At 35.8% G+C, this 23695-nt stretch overlaps 1 protein-coding gene and 1 long non-coding RNA gene across 3 annotated transcripts in view; both read left to right on the top strand.

Annotated features, from left to right (window-relative positions):
* LOC121730475 (insulin-like receptor) overlaps positions 1–23695 on the top strand; it is a 112530-nt gene that overhangs the window by 14876 nt on the left and 73959 nt on the right. Inside the window, exon 2 of one of the 2 annotated variants that reach the window (XM_042119523.1) lies at positions 418–548. The exons of the other annotated variant lie outside the window; for it this stretch is intronic. Coding sequence (XP_041975457.1) covers positions 458–548 — 91 coding nt within the window. The 5' untranslated portion in view covers positions 418–457. The remainder of the gene's footprint in view (positions 1–417; positions 549–23695) is intronic. 2 annotated transcript variants of the gene reach the window in all.
* LOC121730501 lies at positions 5852–22489 on the top strand. The gene is made up of 3 exons (XR_006036114.1): positions 5852–5862; positions 10392–10395; positions 22430–22489. It is a non-coding gene; the product is annotated as an uncharacterized LOC121730501 (long non-coding RNA).

The raw sequence follows: 23695 nt of genomic DNA, 5'->3' as shown, positions 1-23695 counted from the left end.
TACGGAAGGGAGAGCATATTCCTCCCATACGTGAACATTATAGAAATGAACATTCGTAGCGTGCAATGTGCTAGAAAGGCTCTATCTGGAATCTTTACGTCTTATAAGTTAGTACTCTAAGTTCTAACGTTGTTTTACTCGCGAATTTTTCCGTTTAATCATACTTACAAATTATTGTCTGCGTTTGGCGCTCTACCTATATCTACCTCTCTTATGTAATAAGCGGGACCCTAGAGACGATCAATTTTATTGTGCTATATTCTTGACTGTCTAGGGTTAATATTGAACGCGCCCGCCTTTCAATCTTATCGTCAAATAAATTATTCAATATAATTGTGTTTAGGGGCTGCCTAATGAAATGGCTCTTTACCTATATCTACCTCTCTCATGTAAGTAAATTGCTTTTTTTTTTTGCAGCTCGGGCCATGTTGTCGGGCGCGTTGCGACGCGCGGCGTGATGCGGCGCGCGTCAGGGGTCGCGTGGCCGGCGGTGGCGCTCGCGCTGCTGCTGGCCCCCGCGGCGGCGGTCGAGGAGCTCGCGCCCGGAAGTAAGTTATCACGATATCGATAGTGCCTTCCCTTTCGCAAGTAGTATGAATGAGAGAAAAATTGTTATATTTTAATTTTTAAATATTGCAGCAGCAAATAATGCCGCCATTAAATCAGATCCACAGATGTATGTGTAATACTTAAACGTCAACATTGTGCCGGTCTCAGTTTGTGCTAACTTTGTTATCTTGCCTTCTCTCTCATAAATATAATATTAAGAATTATAAGACAGACGTTTAATCCAAATCTGCTTGTTTTAAAGTGTTACCGGTTACAAATAATAATAGGACCTAAGTAAGATGTATGTTACTCATCTCTACACTTTGCTTTCTACTAATGAACTACACACCTAACTTTAAACATTATAAAGTAATAAACGTTTAAGTCTAAAGGGCCATGCTGTACCCCAGTTTTTAAATATCTCTCATTTTAGTCTGTTACAAAAATTACAGTGCTGTTTATTTCATAATATATCCTCGGCCATACCTATAGCAAACATTTCCATTCTTCAAGTCCTATATGGAATGTGTTTATTGATTAGGTTCATTGGTTTTGACGCGCTATTGAGTACCTAAGTGTGAAACCTAGAAACTGTTACCTAGCTTGTATTCTACAAGCTTCAAATTAAAATTCTGTAAGTAGGCAAGATTACTATGTAAAACGCAGCTGCTAGCCTGTAAAATAATTGTTTATTTAGATTTCATCGAAGTTTTAAAATGACCCTTATGTCATCGGAATAAAGGTCCCATAGTAAAAGATGGCCCCGTGTGAGTTTCTTAGGCCGAGCCGGTTCTTCTCGCCGGGTCAGTTCCCGAACCGGTGGTAGACCTCATGTAGACGTTCTAAAAGTGTTTATTTTGTTAACCTATTTAGAAATAAATCTTTTGATTTCGATTTCATCGGATAGATATTAGATATACACACTAGAATGCTAGATGAAGTCTTATTAGATTGTATATTGGATACAGATGTAGGAGCTGACGACCGGAACTAATGTGTAATCTAGATCTGTGCGTAGGAATAGATCGCCTACGCCCAGTGAGTTCAAACTTCGGTCAAATATCTAGATTTTGAAAAGGAATAAACCTAGTTTAAGTAGTGCATTGGCTGCTAATGTAAATAAACGTCTGCTAACCGACTAGCCGCCAAAGCCAAGAGGGTAATAATTTTGGTAGACAATGTACCTGTGTTCTAAACTACTGGCCCGAGTTAAAAAAATAAGGCAACCTAAAATAATGTTGCTGGTGAGGCCATATTTATTTTTTATTTTTATTACGGTAACATTTTAAACTTAAGCTTGTTTTAAGATGAATCTGGGTCTGTAGCTCAGAAGTCATAAGCGCATCGCATATTGAACATCCTCAATAGTTATGTCTACACCTGTGCACTTTCATCTTCAATTTTCGTCATCTTCTTTCATTCAACTTTCGTATGGCGCATTCAATAATTGAATGCGTCAACGAACGCAACGCCAACATTGTCATTTTTGTTCAGTTGCAGCTTGTAACATGTGCGACGAGAACATTTTACTGGGTGGAATATGTGCGCCTTATTTGGTCATAAGAAATTCCAGAAAAAAAAGAACAATGCGAAAGTTTTGGATACAGTCAGAGGGCATGCGTCGCGGGCATGCCTCACGTGCGCTGTTGACTGCGCTATGATGCATGCCCTTAGTGAACAAAAAAGGCACAGTGTGGACTTCCTTTTCATTCCAGTATTAGGACTACAACTTTTTAATCACGTAACAAGTCTATTAGTTTCCAATAGACAGTTATAACTGTCGTATTCTTTGGAATTGTTGATATTAATAGAGAAGTTGATTCATAGGCAGATGGCGAACCTACGTTATTGGTCGGGCTCCATCAAATCCAGTTGACAGACCATAACATAATCGACCAAATAACGTAGCCTGTCCACAATCTATCTATGAATAAATTTCTTTGATGATACCTATCGAGTTGGTTAAACAATAACTTTTTTTAAACTGTGTTCAATCCTCGAGTGAAATTAATTTATTGATGAATTACGTGGATACGGACGTTATATGATTGATTTCATAACTTTACCTAGTTACCGCACGCTGAACTACAAACGAGTGCGCAAACAATTTGGCAGGCCAGCTGTAAACGTTACGTAGCGCCGTGTAAAATTTTGAAACGCTATCAAACAATGACAGGCACATGGGAAACCCAGTGTAAAAACCCCGACCGAACATGGAATATCTGAATACGAATTGCCGAATTCGACGTGAGGTGATTCCTATTCATGTTTTTATCGACGTATTATCATGTCACCGAGCACAACTCAAGCGCCGGGATATCATGGTAGTTTTCGGTTGCGAATACGTCGTTTGCGCCAAACGCGGTAGGTGTTCGTCGCGAATCCCGCTGACACGGCTCTTTGGTGACTTTTTCCTCGTATTATTCGCGAAGATTTTCGCAGCTACTTAGGAGTTATAAAATTGCGCAATCAAAAGACGTCGGCCGCTCGTTAACTGGCACCTGATGGCTCACGGGCCGATGATCCGAGGCCAGTCGTATTCCCCGTGCGATCGAACTCGATATAATCGCCTTTAATCCGTCGGCTAATGACACGTCAGTCGATATGTTTGTTTGTTATTCTCGCGACGCGGAGCTGAGGCCTCATTTAGGGGCGCCCGGCGTTATCTTGCGAGCGCAGCCGAAACTCATTCGACCGTGTAATATGTGCGTCGATATCGAACTACACGATGTCAGCACGCGTCCTCTACGACATTCATGTTACTTTTTAGTCTCTACCTACTACGTAGTATACGTTGCAAGAGATTTGCCGTAGACGCATAGAGATAAAGAGTCGTATTTTAATAATGATAGTCATTGATAAAGGAAGCGATAAATGCGGAATGTTTATCTCGAAACAAAACCAGAAATTCCTATGTTTACAAATGAGTCGTATTCAAAAGTCTAGGCTATTCGTGATGGAAACTGACAACATGCTAAATTGGATCTGGATTATTTACACTGTTTTGAACTCTGAGAAATTATTAAGTATGTACTTACTTACATTGTGATATTATAACTTTAATTTATTTATATATTATCCTAGATGACGCCCGCAACTCTTTTGCGCCAAAACTCGCATATCGCGCGGGAACCGTACATTTTCCCGGGACTCAAAGTATCTCCATGCCGAATTTCAGCAAAATCGGTTCAGTGGTTTGAGCGTGAAGAGGTAACAGACATACAGACAGACAGATAGACGGACAGACAGACACATTTTCGCATTTATAATATTAGTATGGATATTTAATTTATTTTTAAACAAACTCATTTCTAGCCAACTTACAAAATAAAGTTAAATAATTATTATAATAACTAGAGATCGCCCAATGGTCGAAATTCGACCTTACTTGCAACGACATTAGGACTACTACCTATATTTTGTAAAAAATATTCACTTCATAGTTTTTTCAAGTCTTGTCTCTGGGACTCAGCTGATCTCAGACTGGCCGTTTAATTGGCATGGCATTGTCTAATACTATCTAAAATTAAATAAAAAAAAACAATAATCCATTTTCAATTTGTCAACTTGTCAACAGACTTCAACCATAAATTAAAGAGTATAATTCGTTTGTATAGGCTTGTCACTCAAAATATCTGTCATTTTTCCTAGTAGTAGTGTCGTAGTATGTGTAACGTGTTATTTGTTAAAAATATATATGATAAAAGCATAATTTTAAAATAATAGTAGCTCGATGCACTCCTTCACCATATAAACTATAACTGTGCGAAATTTCATGCACCTACGTTTCCCCATTTTTCGTAAAAAGGGTTACAAAGTTTTTCTCTCACGTATTAATATATAGATATGTCTGAGTGCGTTAACACTGTTTTTGAAGCACTCTCTACCTCCGCGTACGGCGTTTAATGTATTATATAATACAAATACTTTAAATAGATAATTTTATACAAATAATTTTATACGTGGGAGAGCCATGCTTCGGCACGAATGGGCCGGCTCGACCGGAGAAATACCACGTTTTCACAGAAAACCGGCGTGAAACAGCGCTTGCGCTGTGTTTCGCCGAGTGAGTGAGTTTACCGGAGGCCCAATCCCCTACCTTATTCCCTTCTCTATTCCCTTCCCTACCCTCCCCTATCCCCTTCCCATTCCTACCCTCCAATATTCCCTTCCCATCCCTACCCTCCCCTATTACCCTATTCCCTCTTAAAAGGCCGGCAACGCACCTGTAGCTCTTCTGATGCTGCGAGTGTCCATGGGCGACGGAAGTTGCTTTCCATCAGGTGACCCGTTTGCTCGTTTGCCCCTTATCACATAAAAAAAAATAACTAGACAATATCCTGTTCCAAATATATTTTATCGTGATCAATATCTCGATACCAACAGACACAAGTTATTTCAATAAGTCTCAGACAGGAAATCCGTTGGAAAACTTTTATAAATCCTTTCTTCGGGACCGAGGACTCTTCGCATCCTACTTTTCTATTATTTCCATAATGATCTGGCCGTCTGGACTCTCCAGTCACGAATGTAGACTCGCATCGAGATGCAAACTCTTTGTAATGCACTGTTTAGAATAGATTCTCTTTGAGAAAATATACAATGTAGTCTTTCAGAATATTGTATTATTGTGAGGTCTATTTTTTAAACATTTTATTTTGCTGTCCGAAGATGGGTTGGGAACATAAATTACTTTCGGCTGTTATTCTACTGACGTCTGTTTGAAAACTTATATCCCGATTCTACTGTCTGCATCTTCGTTTGAGATAGGATTCCATCAAAAAGCTAAATTATATATTCTTATATTATTATATACGTATGACCAACGACAGACTTTTTGTTGAATTTAGACCGTAAGTTTTTTAACCATCAGAAAGAATTTGTCGGTTATTTGACATTTACCATTTCACCTTTATTAAACCGGACTACAAGGAAACCTTACTTGGATTATGGTGACCATTATTAGAACAATGTTTATCGTTTTTGACATGGGCGTACCGAGGGGGGGGGGCAGGGGGGGGGGGGGCTGCTGCCCCCCCCTGGATCGTGTTGACGTCCCTACTAAGTATATTAAAATTAAAAATAAACGAATTTTTGCCATTTGTTTGCAATACAATATTTTTATAACTAAAAATTATTAATTTTTTATTCTTTATAAACACCTAGCTTATAAAAAATCTGATTTGCCCCCCCCTGGCCCAGAATCTGCGTAATTTGCCCCCCCCCTGGTCCAGAACCTGGGTACGCCCATGGTTTTTGATGCAGTTCCCACTAGTTGGCCTAATAATTCGCGAGTGTGACATCACGGTGTATGTTGCAATGTTTACAATGCTAGTAGAGAGAGCTCTTCAAACATTAACCGAGATACGTGTAAAATTCAGGTGATTTACGTCATTACGAAACAACTGGAGACTAAAGACCTGGTTTATGAAGCACATTTTGCTGAATTACGCAGGTATTATCCTACATCCGAAAAGGAGTTTTAATTATGACCTACTTTAGTTTTAAGAGTCAGTCACACCGAAAAGAGACAAAACGCAAAGCGAGCATTATTATATTATCTACTCATATAATAAAAAGGTAACGTTTGTTTTAGGGTTCCGTACCCAAAGGGTAAAAACGGGACTCTATTACTGAGACTTCGATGTCTGTCCGTCTGTCTGTCCGTATCTCTGTCTCCAAGCTGTAACTTAAGAACCGCTATAGCTAGACTTCTGAAATTTTCACAGATTATGTATTTCTGGTGCCGCTATAGAAACGAAATAAAATTAATATTTAAGGGGGCTCCCATACAAGAAACGTGATTTTTTGGCCTCTTTTGCTCTATATCAATAACAGCAACAGGTAGGTACTTGAATTTTTCACACAATCCTTATTTTTATGTGTAGGTACTTACTTGAATATTTAATAACTAATAATATTATTGTTAAATGTATTTAAGCGGTGCTCCCATACAAAAAACACAAATTTTGCTCTATAATCGTACGGAACCCTTCGTGCGCGAGTCCGACTCGCACTTGACCGATTATTTTGTTTATTGGAAATAATCTCTGAAATTACTGACTCCGATTGCAAACATTTTAACACTGATAGATAGCTGGTGTGTTTCTGAGTGATATAGGCTATATTTTATGTACCAAAAGTTTAAATGTTTTTTTTTTTCTGAAATTATGTCGTTCTCAGAATTCCACGCGGGCGAAGCCGCGGGCATAACCTAGTAAGGAAATAACTTTATATAATATGACATTTCATATTATTAACTTGACGAGCTTTTGCCCGCGGCTTCGCTCGCGTTAAGAAGTATTTTTATATACAAACTTTCATCCCCTATTTTAACTCCTTGGAGGTAGAATTAATCAAAATCCTTTCTTAGCGGATGCCTACGTCATATCATCTACCTGCATGCAAAATTTCAGCCCGATTGGTCCAGTGGTTTGGGCTGTGCGTTAATAGATCACCATGTCAGTCAGTCACCTTTGAGTTTTATATATATAGATTTTGTATGCTATACATATTACATATATATCTATGCTGCGCTGACCGACCCGTAGTCTGGTGATGGGATCCAGGATGAGTATCTTTTCCGTAAAGGTCCTTTACGGAAAAGATACTCATCCAGGAGCTCGATATACTACCATTAGTATATCGAGCTCCTGAATTTACAAATCACACATAGGCTGGTTTTACCCAGAAATGGTTTCGTATTCCCGTGGGATGTAGACAGTTATAGTATAGTTAACAGGAGTATATGTCGCGAAAGGCAAGTATGTACTTTGACATAATATAGTACTTACTTATATTTTTTCACGAAGAGAAGAAACCTACATGATGTGTCATTAGAATCCTCTGAGTGGGAGTGACATAGAGTAGATTTATTTTTAGCGTATCTCAAGGGGATCGGCATAAAAATATAATCTTCATATTGTTTTGGAAATTGTTTGCTCGCCCACTTGGTTATTATTTCTTAATTAGATTTTTTCCGTAACTTCTTTGGCACAGTTAGTTAATCATGCAGGAATTAGGATCTTATGTCCCAGGATTCGGAAGATTTAATCGGTCGAGCGGTTTAAGCCTAAAGATTTATCATTTAACACACAGACACACACTTTAACATTTATATTAAAAAATATATTAGTATATTCTACATAATATACCTATTAAAAGTATACAAACTCAAGTTGTGTTTGCATACTCGAGGTGAGTCGGCAGACATTTAAATCTGCTGTGCTGGCGCAGAGTTTTTGGTCAGAATCAATCAGATATTCGTTACTTTATCGACAGATGTTTAAGGAAATCAATCACAAGGAAGTGTATTAACATATTATATTGATAAAATGCGAACCATTATAGCTTAGAATTAAATATTTATATTCAATGTATTTCAAGAGATGACAAGGTTTGTTTATAAACGGAATCGACGAGGCCGCTCACTCGCCTGAAAGTACAACACGGAAATTGTTTAATATAACGTTATTAATAAATAATAAAGCTTGTTATTTATTCTTCGCTATTTAAATTCACGGTCGTCTCTGTTTACGAGATTGGGACAAACGTATGAACGAATAAAATCGGCCAGGCGACGCCTTGAATTATTTGGCTGTAGCGATATCGATTTTTCACAGCAATGACTAAAGCTAAGAAATTAAAGTTCATTGTCAGTACTCATCATATCTCTGTCTTTGAATTACCCATAGCATATGGGTTGAATCAATTTGATTTATAACACAGAATAATCAATCAAAAATACCTCTGTAAAAAAAGGGATTCCTATATTTTGGCCAACAGAGGAGAGTGATTTAAGCTTCCAAAATTTGTACATAAATTGGTTCAAGCATACATTTTAATTTGCCCATAGCTTATATGAAATGTATATTTATGGTTTTTAAATTACGCGACAAGAACCCTTTCCATTTTTTGCTGTTCCATTGCTTGTTTATGGCCGGGCCGGCCTCATAGAAAACAAGCAATCTAAAACATATCCAACACCGTTTTTTACTTTAACGTGGCGTCACCTTAAGGCTGCAGTCTTGCAAAATTCACTCGCTGCGAATTATTTGCGCAACTTTGTATTTTTTTTTTTGACAAACTAACACTCATTAAAAAAATAACATGAAATATTATTATTGCGTATAATATAAGTAATAGCCAGTTATTTTTTTTAAGTTCATATATGTGGATAATGTTAGGTAAATCAAGCGTTAAAAACAGCTCTTTCGTGCCCAATGTCATTTCGAGTTGTGTTTGTGCGCTTAGTTTATGGCAATAAATAATATAATTTAAAAATCTATTCAGCGCATAATGAGCTCAACATTCTCGTCTTCAAAATGCGCTGATTAGTTTTTTCTAATTATCTTTCATTTTCTTAATCAAGAGGTCACAATTTCATCAAAATTCTCTGTTTTTATCTCTTAATAAACGGGTTATTTCATAAAAACTATGCATCGTAAGTATGTAATAATTAGATTATTTTGATTCCAAGAGTTCCAATAAAGCAAATACAAAAAAAAAACCACCTAAATCACCTTACTCCAACAATAATAATAATCTCAAAAGACCTACAAAAAAAGGGTTTATAAACTAGAATTGCAAGGGAAATTCCTTAGTGGCCACTGCACGGCCGGAGCGTTCAGACGTGTGGTCCACGGCGAATTTAGACTGACCCTCTCGCTCTAATTTTGCTCTCGCTCTAACGTAGGTTGCGCACTGTTAACGTAGGTTGTGAATCTAAAAGTTGCTCTACTTTATTATTTTATGTATATAATTTTTTGAGTGTTTTGTAAATATTAGTATTTTAACTGTAGTTTTTGTAAATATTTGTGTTTCTGTACCTAATACTTTTGTAAATATTTGATTTCAATATGGATCGTAAACGTTGTAAATATGCTTGTACGAAAAAAAAAATACTAACGCGTCCACGTCTTCTGCCGCAGACGCTGCCGTTCAGGGAAAGTAATTTCTGCAAAGAGTCGTTACATAGACTTACGTGTATATTTTGCGAAACAAATAAACAATAATATTGTGTTTGCCTAACTACTTCTTAAAGCATTATAATAAACTTACTTTACATAAATATAAGGCGTATGTATTGTTTTAACCTTAAAAATAACGCTTCCTACTCACATATAGGCGGGGAGCCTATAAGTGTGAGTATGAAGCGTTATTTCTCCCCACACTCATAAGCTATTACGCTCCACTATTATATAGTTTTTTATGTCGGGGATAACAAAACACACAAAAACAATGATTCACCGATTTCAATGATAATAATAATTTTTGGTAAAGTACTCGTTGAGATAACAACGTTCAGGTTTCAATCGTATCTAACATATAATAATGTTCATAATATATTACTAATTAAAACCTCAAAAATCAACTATAATTGTAACTTTTAAAATATATTCATTACAAAATCGATTTATATTATTGTTATACAGTCAAACTTTCGTTTAGTAAGTAATAAGTCTGTTATTTAGGTAAGTAATTATATGTCATATACTTACGTCACAATATTAAAAAAGGTCTGATTTTTCAATCTTCAGATAATTTTTAACTGAGGAATAAATATGACGCTTTGACAGGTTTTGTATGAAAAAAATGTCAAAGCGTCAAAATAATTCCTAAGTTAAAGGTTATCTGACGATTAAAAAACCTTTCACCACATCCTGGTAAGTGCCGAATAGGCTATCCACCACTCAACTTGACAGATGAAGTATGGAGAATCTGTCAAGAAAGCTGTGAATAGCCTATTCGGCACTTTAACAGAAAGTGGTGAAACAGGCCATAGGCTATTTTTCTGGAAAAATGTACGGTTTCCGTGAAATTCCTAAATTACGCGGGCGAAGCCAGGTTTAGGGGGTTCAAACCCCCCCCCCCCCCCCCCCCCCCGAAAAGTTAAGATATTAACATTCATAAAATTAAAATAAGGACAGGCGTGCGGCATATATCATTTATTACTACAACACGGTCAAATTAACTAGACGCACGGTTTAATGACGTCGTTATAGAGTTCGCATGTTATTTATAAATTTCGATGCGTCAAGTTAATTTGACCGTGTTGTAACTATTGCACTAAAAACAATTTCATCCATCAACCATCTCTATGAAGAAGTAAAGGTGTTGCTCGAAGAAAATGGTGGTATACTGCTTATGCCACGTATCGTCGGGAGGCAGACAAATCGCTCTAACATTCCTGCGTCGGATATATCCACGTATTACAAAATAAATTTATTCATCCCATTTCTCGACTATACAATTCAACAATTGTTTGAGAGGTTTACAAAGCACCGTAAAGTAGTATCGGCACTATCTGGTGTCTTACCGTCAAATTTAGCGGCCGGTTGTGAAATTGAAGAGGCATTTTGTATGTATTCAGTAGTGCTGCCTGAAAAAAGTACACCTGTCTTTAAAGCAGAACTTGAAGTGTGGAAAGCAGCTATGACTCTCACCTCCCCTACTCCAAAATCAGCTTTAGAATGTTTGGATAAGTGCGACAAAAAACTGTATCCAAATATTTACACATTGTTGCAAATATTGGCTACCTTACCTGTTTCCACCGCTACCCCAGAAAGGTCTTTTTCAAGCCTTGGCTTGAAAAAGACCACGGCTTGGCTCTCATGAACATTCACTATGGGATAGAAATTGATACGAATGAAGTAGTGGATGTATTTAAAAATAAAAACAGAAGATTAATTCTGTAATGCGTACCTACATAATAATATAACAGAATATTTTTTTTAGCGTATATTATCCCACTGCTGCAGTGGGACAATATGCGCTAAATAAAAAAACTGTTTGTTTTTTGCATATTTAATATTTTTCGTATGAATGTAATTTTACTCCGGGGCACTTGGAAGTAGGTACACAAAAACTTATTTTTATAGCACAGACGTCTTGCTGTAGTATAGCTTTTCTTGCAAAGGCATTTTTAAATCCTTGGCCGGTTCCAGAGGATTGTAGGTTAGTAACTGACCAAAGTCCCGCCCCGCTATCCCCTGCGTAACCATTGATATCTCAAATGTTTTATATTTCCTATTACTATTTAGGAAATGTGTTTAATATAATTAATTTTACACATTTCCGTGCAAGTATAGGAATTACATACATTTCCTAGGAATTGTATACAATGACAGATTACATACATTTCCGGTAACATATAATATATACTATTAAAAACCGGGCCGTATTAATACCCCTTGATATGCAACAGAAACTAATATTGAATAATACTTAGTAGAGCAACTTTCCGACCGTGTCATGTCGGTAGGGTGAATGCGGGGACTGCGGGGAGTCCGGGTACAGATGCTCGGTGCGTGGACTGGCCGTACGCGATTCTTATATTATGCACCAGAAGACTAGGCCCTTAAGCAAGAGGTTCTGTACGGCTAAAAGAATCATTGTTTGATGTTTAATATTTTGTCAAAACTGGCAGGATCAACAGATACAGTGCAAGTCTCACATTATAACTTGTTTTAATCCTTAGGATACAAATTTCCAAAAATTGTTAAAAATGAAGCAAACAGAAGAAGGTAAAGTACAAAAACAGCAAGGCGGGAGCTTCGCTGTGCTACGCCCGCCTTAGCCATCTAACCTAAGTCCTAACCCAATCAAGTCGTATTGGGTCAACATTGCTATTAAATAAATAAATAAATAAAAACTTTATTCCTATTTAGAAACATTACACAACCATATAATATTATTAAAGCAACATAAAATTACAATTCAATAAAAACAAAATAAAAACAGACAATACAAAAAAGTTCGCTATAAAGTACTTCGAACTAGTAAACCCCTTTTATATATTAATTACCGTATACGATACTAAATAAAATTACAATCAATGATAACTAATAACCAAAAAATTATCTCCTCTACTCCATATGACTTACAGAAAATAAAACTGCACTTGGGATAATGTTATTAAACTCAAGTATCGAATACGTTATTGATACTAACACAAGTATAATTAATTAAAACGTATGAATAATGTGAGATTGTAACTGGCTTCGACCCCAGTGTGTACCATCTGTCGGGGTCAATGCCCGGAAGCGAGACTACCCCTACCCAACCCCTGTACTCAACCGACAATATCGAGGACTCAACATGTACAAGTTATTTTTAATGATTTTTAAGTTACTTCATTGTCAGTTTGCGATAATAATAGAGCAATAAGTTCCATATATACGAGTAGTTATTCAATTGTTACTGTAACGGATTTGATTCAGATTGTTTTTGTAGCTTCCTTTTAAAAATTTATCACTTCCAGAAACCAGCTACATAAGTTCTTTTTCTCTGATAGATGGTAAATCTGAATAACTCTGATATCAACGTATAGTCTTGAAAATTCGCACACGTGTTTTCCTTAATGATGTCATCCATGTTTGGAAGGACTTTTCAAAATTCTCTAAGTTGGTTAGATGGGCCATCAAAGTGTGTATGCTAGGAATACTTTTCAGGCGCTTTATGCCACAAGAAATAGAGCTAGCTAAATCTAGTGGTTAAGTAAACAAGTAGGTTTTACCTTTTAAATGCAAACAGTTTAAAAGATGTGCCTGAAGTTCCGAACGTTCAAGTGAACGAATTAGCTACAAAACAAAAACAACTTATCTTGTGTATCAAAATATAATATGCATCATAGTGAGATAAGGGGACACTTTTAGAGGGTGCAAATGTTATTTCTAACTCAAAAAATAGTCACCCCTAAAACCCACCCTTATAATTCCAAGTCGATTTTCTTCCACCCCAGTGATTGAAAATTCTAAAAAAATTCATGCTAGTATACTTATAGATCCTACATACGATGGTAATATTTTCAACTTGCGGACTCACCCCTAAAACTTACACTTAAAATTCAAAGTCGATTTTCTACCATACCACAGTGATTGAAAATTCTAAAAAAATTCATGCTAGTATACTTATAGATCCTAAGTAAGGGTAAGTATTTTTAATACCAAAATTGGGTATTAATTTTTTTAGTTTATGGTAGACTTTTACATGGAACTGCCCTGTTATCTATTATTGACAAATATTTTTAACTATAAGGCATCTATTATGTAAACTTATATTATTACTTCCAATGAAATAAAATACGAAAAAGATGACTGATAAATGTATACTTACCGAATGACACAGAGATCCTTTAGCAATCGATGAAAACGACACACCGTCGATGTTTTCTATATCTTTAATTAGTGTAGGTATTACTTCTGCGAGAGAAACTTTTTTTGCTGTGGGTTATTTTAAATAAATTAAACCAAGTAAAAAACCACAATGTCTCGAAATATCTCAAAGCGTTACGTCACAGATGGTCGAGCTTGAATGTAGTCGTGGAAAGTTCCATAAATTTTGAATTTTAAGGGTAAGTTTTAGGGGTGAGTCCGCAAGTTGAAAATATTACCATCGTATGTAGGATCTATAAGTATACTAGCATGAATTTTTTTAGAATTTTCAATGACTGTGGTGTGGGAGAAAATCGACTTTGAATTTTAAGGGTAATTTTTAGGGGTGAGTCCGCAAGTTGAAAATATTACCATCGTATGTAGGATCTATAAGTATACTAGCATGAATTTTTTTAGAATTTTCAATCACTGTGGTATGGTAGAAAATCGACTTTGAATTTTAAGGGTAAGTTTTAGGGGTGAGTCCGCAAGTTGAAAATATTACCATCGTATGTAGGATCTATAAGTATACTAGCATGAATTTTTTTAGAATTTTCAATCACTGTGGTATGGTAGAAAATCGACTTTGAATTTTAAGGGTAAGTTTTAGGGGTGAGTCCGCAAGTTGAAAATATTACCATCGTATGTAGGATCTATAAGTATACTAGCATGAATTTTTTTAGAATTTTCAATCACTGTGGTGTGGGAGAAAATCGACTTTGAATTTTAAGGGTAAGTTTTAGGGGTGAGTCCGCAAGTTGAAAATATTACCATCGTATGTAGGATCTTAAAATATACTAGCATGAATTTTTTTAGAATTTTCAATCACTGTGGTGTGGGAGAAAATCGACTTTGAATTTTAAGGGTAATTTTTAGGGGTGAGTCCGCAAGTTGAAAATATTACCATCGTATGTAGGATCTATAAGTATAGTAGCATGAATTTTTTTAGAATTTTCAATCACTGTGGTATGGTAGAAAATCGACTTTGAATTTTAAGGGTAAGTTTTAGGGGTGAGTCCGCAAGTTGAAAATATTACCATCGTATGTAGGATCTATAAGTATACTAGCATGAATTTTTTTAGAATTTTCAATCACTGTGGTGTGGGAGAAAATCGACTTTGAATTTTAAGGGTAAGTTTTAGGGGTGAGTCCGCAAGTTGAAAATATTACCATCGTATGTAGGATCTTAAAATATACTAGCATGAATTTTTTTAGAATTTTCAATCACTGTGGTGTGGGAGAAAATCGACTTTGAATTTTAAGGGTAAGTTTTAGGGGTGAGTCCGCAAGTTGAAAATATTACCATCGTATGTAGGATCTTAAAATATACTAGCATGAATTTTTTTAGAATTTTCAATCACTGTGGTGTGGGAGAAAATCGACTTTGAATTTTAAGGGTAATTTTTAGGGGTGAGTCCGCAAGTTGAAAATATTACCATCGTATGTAGGATCTTAAAATATACTAGCATGAATTTTTTTAGAATTTTCAATCACTGTGGTGTGGGAGAAAATCGACTTTGAATTTTAAGGGTAAGTTTTAGGGGTGAGTCCGCAAGTTGAAAATATTACCATCGTATGTAGGATCTTAAAATATACTAGCATGAATTTTTTTAGAATTTTCAATCACTGTGGTGTGGGAGAAAATCGACTTTGAATTTTAAGGGTAAGTTTTAGGGGTGAGTCCGCAAGTTGAAAATATTACCATCGTATGTAGGATCTTAAAATATACTAGCATGAATTTTTTTAGAATTTTCAATCACTGTGGTGTGGGAGAAAATCGACTTTGAATTTTAAGGGTAAGTTTTAGGGGTGAGTCCGCAAGTTGAAAATATTACCATCGTATGTAGGATCTATAAGTATACTAGCATGAATTTTTTTAGAATTTTCAATCACTGTGGTATGGTAGAAAATCGACTTTGAATTTTAAGGGTAAGTTTTAGGGGTGAGTCCGCAAGTTGAAAATATTACCATCGTATGTAGGATCTATAAGTATACTAGCATGAATTTTTTTAGAATTTTCAATCACTGTGGTGTGGGAGAAAATCGACTTTGAATTTTAAGGGTAAGTTTTAGGGGTGAGTCCGCAAGTTGAAAATATTACCATCGTATGTAGGATCTTAAAATATACTAGCATGAATTTTTTTAGAATTTTCAATCACTGTGGTGTGGGAGAAAATCGACTTTGAATTTTAAGGGTAAGTTTTAGGGGTGAGTCCGCAAGTTGAAAATATTACCATCGTATGTAGGATCTTAAAATATACTAGCATGAATTTTTTTAGAATTTTCAATCACTGTGGTGTGGGAGAAAATCGACTTTGAATTTTAAGGGTAAGTTTTAGGGGTGAGTCCGCAAGTTGAAAATATTACCATCGTATGTAGGATCTATAAGTATACTAGCATGAATTTTTTTAGAATTTTCAATCACTGTGGTGTGGGAGAAAATCGACTTTGAATTTTAAGGGTAAGTTTTAGGGGTGAGTCCGCAAGTTGAAAATATTACCATCGTATGTAGGATCTTAAAATATACTAGCATGAATTTTTTTAGAATTTTCAATCACTGTGGTGTGGGAGAAAATCGACTTATAATTTTAAGGGTAATTTTTAGGGGTGAGTCCGCAAGTTGAAAATATTACCATCGTATGTAGGATCTATAAGTATAGTAGCATGAATTTTTTTAGAATTTTCAATCACTGTGGTATGGTAGAAAATCGACTTTGAATTTTAAGGGTAAGTTTTAGGGGTGAGTCCGCAAGTTGAAAATATTACCATCGTATGTAGGATCTATAAGTATACTAGCATGAATTTTTTTAGAATTTTCAATCACTGTGGTGTGGGAGAAAATCGACTTTGAATTTTAAGGGTAAGTTTTAGGGGTGAGTCCGCAAGTTGAAAATATTACCATCGTATGTAGGATCTTAAAATATACTAGCATGAATTTTTTTAGAATTTTCAATCACTGTGGTGTGGGAGAAAATCGACTTTGAATTTTAAGGGTAAGTTTTAGGGGTGAGTCCGCAAGTTGAAAATATTACCATCGTATGTAGGATCTTAAAATATACTAGCATGAATTTTTTTAGAATTTTCAATCACTGTGGTGTGGGAGAAAATCGACTTTGAATTTTAAGGGTAATTTTTAGGGGTGAGTCCGCAAGTTGAAAATATTACCATCGTATGTAGGATCTTAAAATATACTAGCATGAATTTTTTTAGAATTTTCAATCACTGTGGTGTGGGAGAAAATCGACTTTGAATTTTAAGGGTAAGTTTTAGGGGTGAGTCCGCAAGTTGAAAATATTACCATCGTATGTAGGATCTTAAAATATACTAGCATGAATTTTTTTAGAATTTTCAATCACTGTGGTGTGGGAGAAAATCGACTTTGAATTTTAAGGGTAAGTTTTAGGGGTGAGTCCGCAAGTTGAAAATATTACCATCGTATGTAGGATCTTAAAATATACTAGCATGAATTTTTTTAGAATTTTCAATCACTGTGGTGTGGGAGAAAATCGACTTTGAATTTTAAGGGTAAGTTTTAGGGGTGAGTCCGCAAGTTGAAAATATTACCATCGTATGTAGGATCTATAAGTATACTAGCATGAATTTTTTTAGAATTTTCAATCACTGTGGTGTGGGAGAAAATCGACTTTGAATTTTAAGGGTAAGTTTTAGGGGTGAGTCCGCAAGTTGAAAATATTACCATCGTATGTAGGATCTTAAAATATACTAGCATGAATTTTTTTAGAATTTTCAATCACTGTGGTGTGGGAGAAAATCGACTTTGAATTTTAAGGGTAAGTTTTAGGGGTGAGTCCGCAAGTTGAAAATATTACCATCGTATGTAGGATCTATAAGTATACTAGCATGAATTTTTTTAGAATTTTCAATCACTGTGGTGTGGGAGAAAATCGACTTTGAATTTTAAGGGTAAGTTTTAGGGGTGAGTCCGCAAGTTGAAAATATTACCATCGTATGTAGGATCTATAAATATACTAGCATGAATTTTGTTAGAATTTTCAATCACTGTGGGGTGGAAGAAAATCGACTTGGAATTATAAGGGTGGGTTTTAGGGGTGACTATTTTTTGAGTTAGAAATAACATTTGCACCCTCTAAAAGTGTCCCCTTATCTCACTATGATGCATATTATATTTTGATACACAAGATAAGTTGTTTTTGTTTTGTAGCTAATTCGTTCACTTGAACGTTCGGAACTTCAGGCACATTTTAAAAGCGCCCCTTTCGTAGAACCTGCAAATCTATGATCGTTGCTACAGTATTAATCGCCCTTCAGGAGAACTTCATGGGTGTTTGCGAAGTTTATCATGCTGAAGGTACAATCAGCTGGCAAGTTCAATAACACCATTAGGTTTATTGGTAGTGGGCTGAGCGAGGAGCGCAACAGGAGGCAGCGCCACGGCGTCGCCTCCTTGCGATAACTATTCACTTATATCTCGTGGTTTTTTCCATACGATAGCATGAAGGAGAGTTCTCTATTCATACTTCCATACTAATATTATAAATGCGAAAGTGTGTCTGTCTGTCTGTTACCTCTTCACGCCCAAACTGCTGAACTGATTTGGCTGAGATTTGGTATGGACATACTTTGAGTCCCGGCAAAGGACATAAGATACTTTTCATCCAGGAAAAATGTACGGTTTCCACGCGATATACGAAATTTGGCGCAACGGAGTTGCGGGCGTTATCTAGTGTTTTAATAAGTGGGTTGAAATTTTCATCCTAAAGTCTTAGGACTTACATTAGGAACACTCGATAATTTCGGCATTGCTTATTAAATTGTGCCAAAAATGTTTAATTTCTGTATTTGTTAAAAGCTACCATAATATCACAAATATAATACCTAAGTTTTGATCGCATATCAAAAACTGTAATTCTTTAATTTTCATCAAAAACTAGCAGCTTCGGAAGTCGGAACTAGTGATTTCGTCAATAATATCTATGGACGCTTCACACCACGTCAGTCTGGCCCCGTGCTAAGTACCTGAAGGACTTGTGTTACAGATACCAGACAACGGTTATACTCGTATATTTAATTTATACTAAGTATACATATATTTAAGATTTTTATTCATATAGGTACATAATATTTAATACACATTCATGATCCAGGAACATTGAAAACTTTTTTTCCGTCGGTGGGATTCGAACCCGCGATCCGCGGCTTGAGCTGCCACACACTCTTAACCATTGAGCCACAGAGGTCGTCAATGTTTTATTCATGCTCATTTATAATCTGTATGAACACTCTTTGACTCAAAATACTAGCTCTACTTATAGCTTCGACTATTTTGTTCGCGTTTGGCTTATCCAAAAACTTTAAAATATTCTTCTTATTTAAAACCTGAAAATGTCTGAGCCTCGTAAGAGGTCCCTAAACGTGAAGTAGACAGACCGATAAACACACTTTCTCATGTATAACACTGATTACTTGGCATAATAACCGCGGCATTGGCTTGGCATAATAAACATACCTAAACGATATGTTTAGGTATGTTTTAATTTATTGACAATGTTGCAGCGGTTGCGTGTTGCCCAATTCTGAGATAACGCATCACAAACAACTGATAGCGCGAGCGCTGGCAGCGGCGGCGCCGACGACGGCGTTTGTTTGACATATCAATTCCAAATTCCCAAACGCACTCCAAATATATTGAGGTAGGTAATTTATGCCGGAGTCTGTTCGATATTTAAACCTTTAGGCCTTTTCAAACAAAGAACAAAGGGTACCATGTAGGTACATCAAGATTATATTTTGATAAAATATCTACTCTTCCTTTTTTGCGCGCTGAGCGCAACGACCATGTTAAAAGCCATAACACCATAACACTAGATAATATAATATGCTCACTATTATACATATTTATGTTATAATGCTATGAAATAATTTTGTAAGTATGTGTAATATTTTAATCTTAGGACATGTACTTAACATGTTGTAATACATATTAATAACTCAGATTAATTAATGAAAAAAAAGTACCCTTCTTTAGCACAAAAAAACTTGACGACTCTACGTCAAAACTTTATAAAAAATTACTTATTTTAGTTATGATTATATGTATAGCCCAGTAACCGAACACAGATATACATATTCGGGTTTTTTGTTACTCGCGCAATATTAGCTATCTTGAGTATCTCGTTCCTACAGGTATGAGAATATATTTTCGCGTGCAAAGGAAAAAGACGAGTATATAATATTATGTATATTATAAATACAAAGTCAATGGCCGATCTATCTGTTCCGTGACCACACTACAGGCAATAACAAAACCCTCTTATTAGTCATAGGGATTAGTAATTAATAATTATGTTTATATACGTAGTTTGATAATGATTATTCAATCGCAAATGAATCAATTAACTCATTCATGGGTGGAGATGAAGTCATTAATTATTTACTACAGTGTTAACCATAGGTCAATAGGGTCTAACTATCTAGATTCTAGTGCATAGACCTTATGCACTATCTAGATATTATGTCAAAGATGATTATAGACCGACAAGGTTCTTTTGAAACTAATTGCTGCGTAAAATGTCACTTGATAAAAAGATTTTGCATACAAAGTCGGATAAACCGTACATTTTTTCGGGATGAAAAGTGTATTATCCTTACTCGGAACCCAAAAGTATCACCAAATCAAATTTCAGAAAAATCGGTTTAGCGGTTCAGGCGTGAAAAGGCAAGACACACATACAGACAGAATCACTGACACAACGAATTTACTAAGAAATGGTGGACCAGGAAAGGTAGCACAAGGAGGCGAAGTTATCATTCTTAACGGTACTCTGATTCTACCAAATGCCAATTAATATATCTCGCTAATTACTACGGGAAAGTATAGCAGTGAGGTGGGTGTCCTATTCCGCTCCAGCAAGCCGGCTCGCCGGCGCCAGAACCCAGCCTTGGTCAGCGGTTGCACTTGTATTACATAAACAATAGCATATTGCAGCGCTAACACTTTTTTACACGAGTGTACTTTTTACCTTTCCTTATGGTTATAACTTATAAGCTTTTATAAGTTATACGTTTATAACGTATTTGGCCTCCGTCACATAATTATTATGTCCCATGCCGTGAAAAAATTATAATTAAAAAAAAATAATCGCGCATTGCAGAGTCAGGTGTGGCCTGATATTAAGGGGTCACTTAGAAACAGGCAGGACTTAGAAATTCTGCGACTCACGACTCACAAAATTACGCTCGTTTGGCTTCAGTCTTCACCTTTAGGGCGGCGCACTCAGAGACATTTAATGATTATTATTTAATTTTAATTACAATTTACAACTCAAGTAATTATTAAATCTCTGAATGCAGTCATTAGGATATTTTAGCCCCTAGGTCACCGTAGGGGAGTTAGGACTTAGGCTCTAAAGCAGTTCCATTTTCATAAAAATTCTTATCTCATTGACATGTGAATAGTATTTGAATAAGGAATTACGTACTTCGTTAATTGAGATAAACGACTTTGTTTACAATATTGTTTCTATTGTATTGGAGTGTTTTGCTCTCGCCTCTCGCTTCAGCGCACAATTTTACCACAGCGTTCGTTATTAGTTGGATTTTTATTAAAACGAATGTGCTGGAGCCTGGATATCGTCGCTGTTATTGTTTACAATACCGCATAGAACAAGTTTGAAAAATTTTCAAGAGAGACTTCGTATTTCAGAAATCATTTGACAGTAGGTAATATTCTAAATTCGAATGTTTTTGTGTTTGTCTGTTACCTCTTACGCTCAAACCGCTAAACCGATTCTAATCGGTATGGAAATACATGTTTATTAGTTGAAACATATTTTTTGTCCCAGAAAAATGTACGGTTACAGTGCGCTATAAGTAGGTAAGTACTTTCGGCGCAACGGCGCAAGAAGACGGAATTCAACATTAAAGGAGTGAGCACACTGAGACGGGCCGTGCCGGGGCTCAGCGTGCCTGTCTTGTTCTTTAATGTGTTTTTCAAACTTTGCATCATGGCGTTTTAATTTAGTATAGCGGGCTTAATCTTTCAACACCTAAACCATACTCATAAGAAATAAATCTGTAACTACCAACATTAAGTATGAATTAATTTTGTTTTGACATTTTATTCAAGCACATAATATTATTCATCGGGTGCGAATGCACCTGGGTTTGAGGACACTGGGATGTTGAGAAGTTTGGCCCAAGACTTCAAATCTGAGTAGCACGTATAAACCAATATTACATTACACAAAGGTCGGAGAGGGGGGCGCTAATAGCAAATACAGTAGTCCTACATGTTGCACACGTCATCATATCAGAATATTTTTGACAAACGTTGTAAAACGTCGATCAAAACTTTTTGTTTACGGTCTATACTCTATAGATACTGGTGCTGCTCCTAGCCTAGTGTGAAAACCACAGATTATAGAAGTAAATGAAAACGTTGCAACTTGCAGTAATATGTCGGACTATTAAATAAATAAAAACACGATTTACAATGTGTAACAAATGTATCGATAAAATATGTAATATTACCTAACAAAGGTGAAGAGTACCCGTAGTGTAAAATTGATTGATGTATTTAATTGAGTGTAGGACGTAGGTAGTAAATTAAAAGTGCACTCTGTATTTAACTCCTTGTTAGAGAGTTGTTGTGTTGTTTTTATGGAATTTTGATACTACATAATATTATAATTTATAATAACTACTTTACACGATTACAACAATTAATTATACATAATAGACATTAGTGCGCCTAGCATGCGCCAACGAGAAAATGTTGTCTACATGTTTTCTCGATGTTTGATGGTTTGTCTCTTTATGTCTATTGTCTAACATGACATTTTTATCGAGTTTTGTCGAGAGTGAGATATCTCGTTGGACGCATGCTAGACGCACTGTTTATCATTTTTATAATGATAAATGAAAAATCATCTAACTGTACACAGTGACATGATTTTGCCGAAACTTTCTATTATACACGTTCCCACTTTTACGGCATTTTTTACATTTAATTGGGCAGGTGCATTATAGGCATTAACATTAAATGCCTATTTTATTTACTTATGCAAAAACTTTAGATTAGGAATTAAAAAAAAATAACTCATTAAAAACTGGTCGCGTATACTTAACCTGGTTTGTGTCCAGGTGAAATTAGTAAGAAGTAGTTCAACAATGTTTTAATGGCTTTATCTAACCTGTGACTGTGTGAGTGGACATTTTAAATATGTTAGGTGAAAACATATTCTGTTCTCTCCTTTTTTGTAATAAAGTTTATTGCTAGTTTAGTTATGCGATACTTACAAGTTATAAGTTATAACTTACGCCTGCACTTATAGATATTTAAATAACATCAGTGACGAATCTTAAGATTTAGATTTACGCGGTACGCCCCATACATTATCTGTCAAACTCTTCATTAAATTAAAGTTTAATCATCATTAAATGTGTCTGAGTGCGGTCGTGAGTGTGTGTGCAGTTAATTATAACTTAATTTCATAAAGATTTTGACATAAAATGTATAATTACAATATATATAGATACCATAGACTAAGGAAAAATATACGTAAAGTAGCAAAATAATGATAGTTCTGAGATTTTACATGGGAAACCGGGGCGGGTCGCTAGTGATAATTAAGTACCGTATGTTTATTGTATTATAAATAATAATTATGTATTATCAAAACAGCTGAGGCCCGGAGCGTTGTTATAATAATAGTATGACAATTATTATTTAAGGCTGCGTTTCCACCAGAGATGTGTTGCGAGGAATGTATTTTTGAGAACCAATAGAATCGCTTCATTGACGTGAGCTTGCCATTACATCGCTCAGCGCAGCGATTCCATTGGATCTTAAAAACACATTCCTTGCAACCACCTTGCAACACAATATCTTTGGTGGAAAAGCAGCTTTAAGGAGTGAGCACACTGAGACGGGCCGTGCCGGGGCTCATCGCAAAAATCCGTCTACATACAATTTGTATGGAAGCGGATGCGCGTATCGCACACTGTGTCGG

This window comes from Aricia agestis, chromosome 9 (genome assembly GCF_905147365.1).
Source record: "Aricia agestis chromosome 9, ilAriAges1.1, whole genome shotgun sequence".
Lineage (NCBI taxonomy): Eukaryota > Metazoa > Arthropoda > Insecta > Lepidoptera > Lycaenidae > Aricia > Aricia agestis.
Note: the sequence above shows the minus strand (reverse complement) of the source record. Positions and strands in the feature narration are given on the sequence as shown.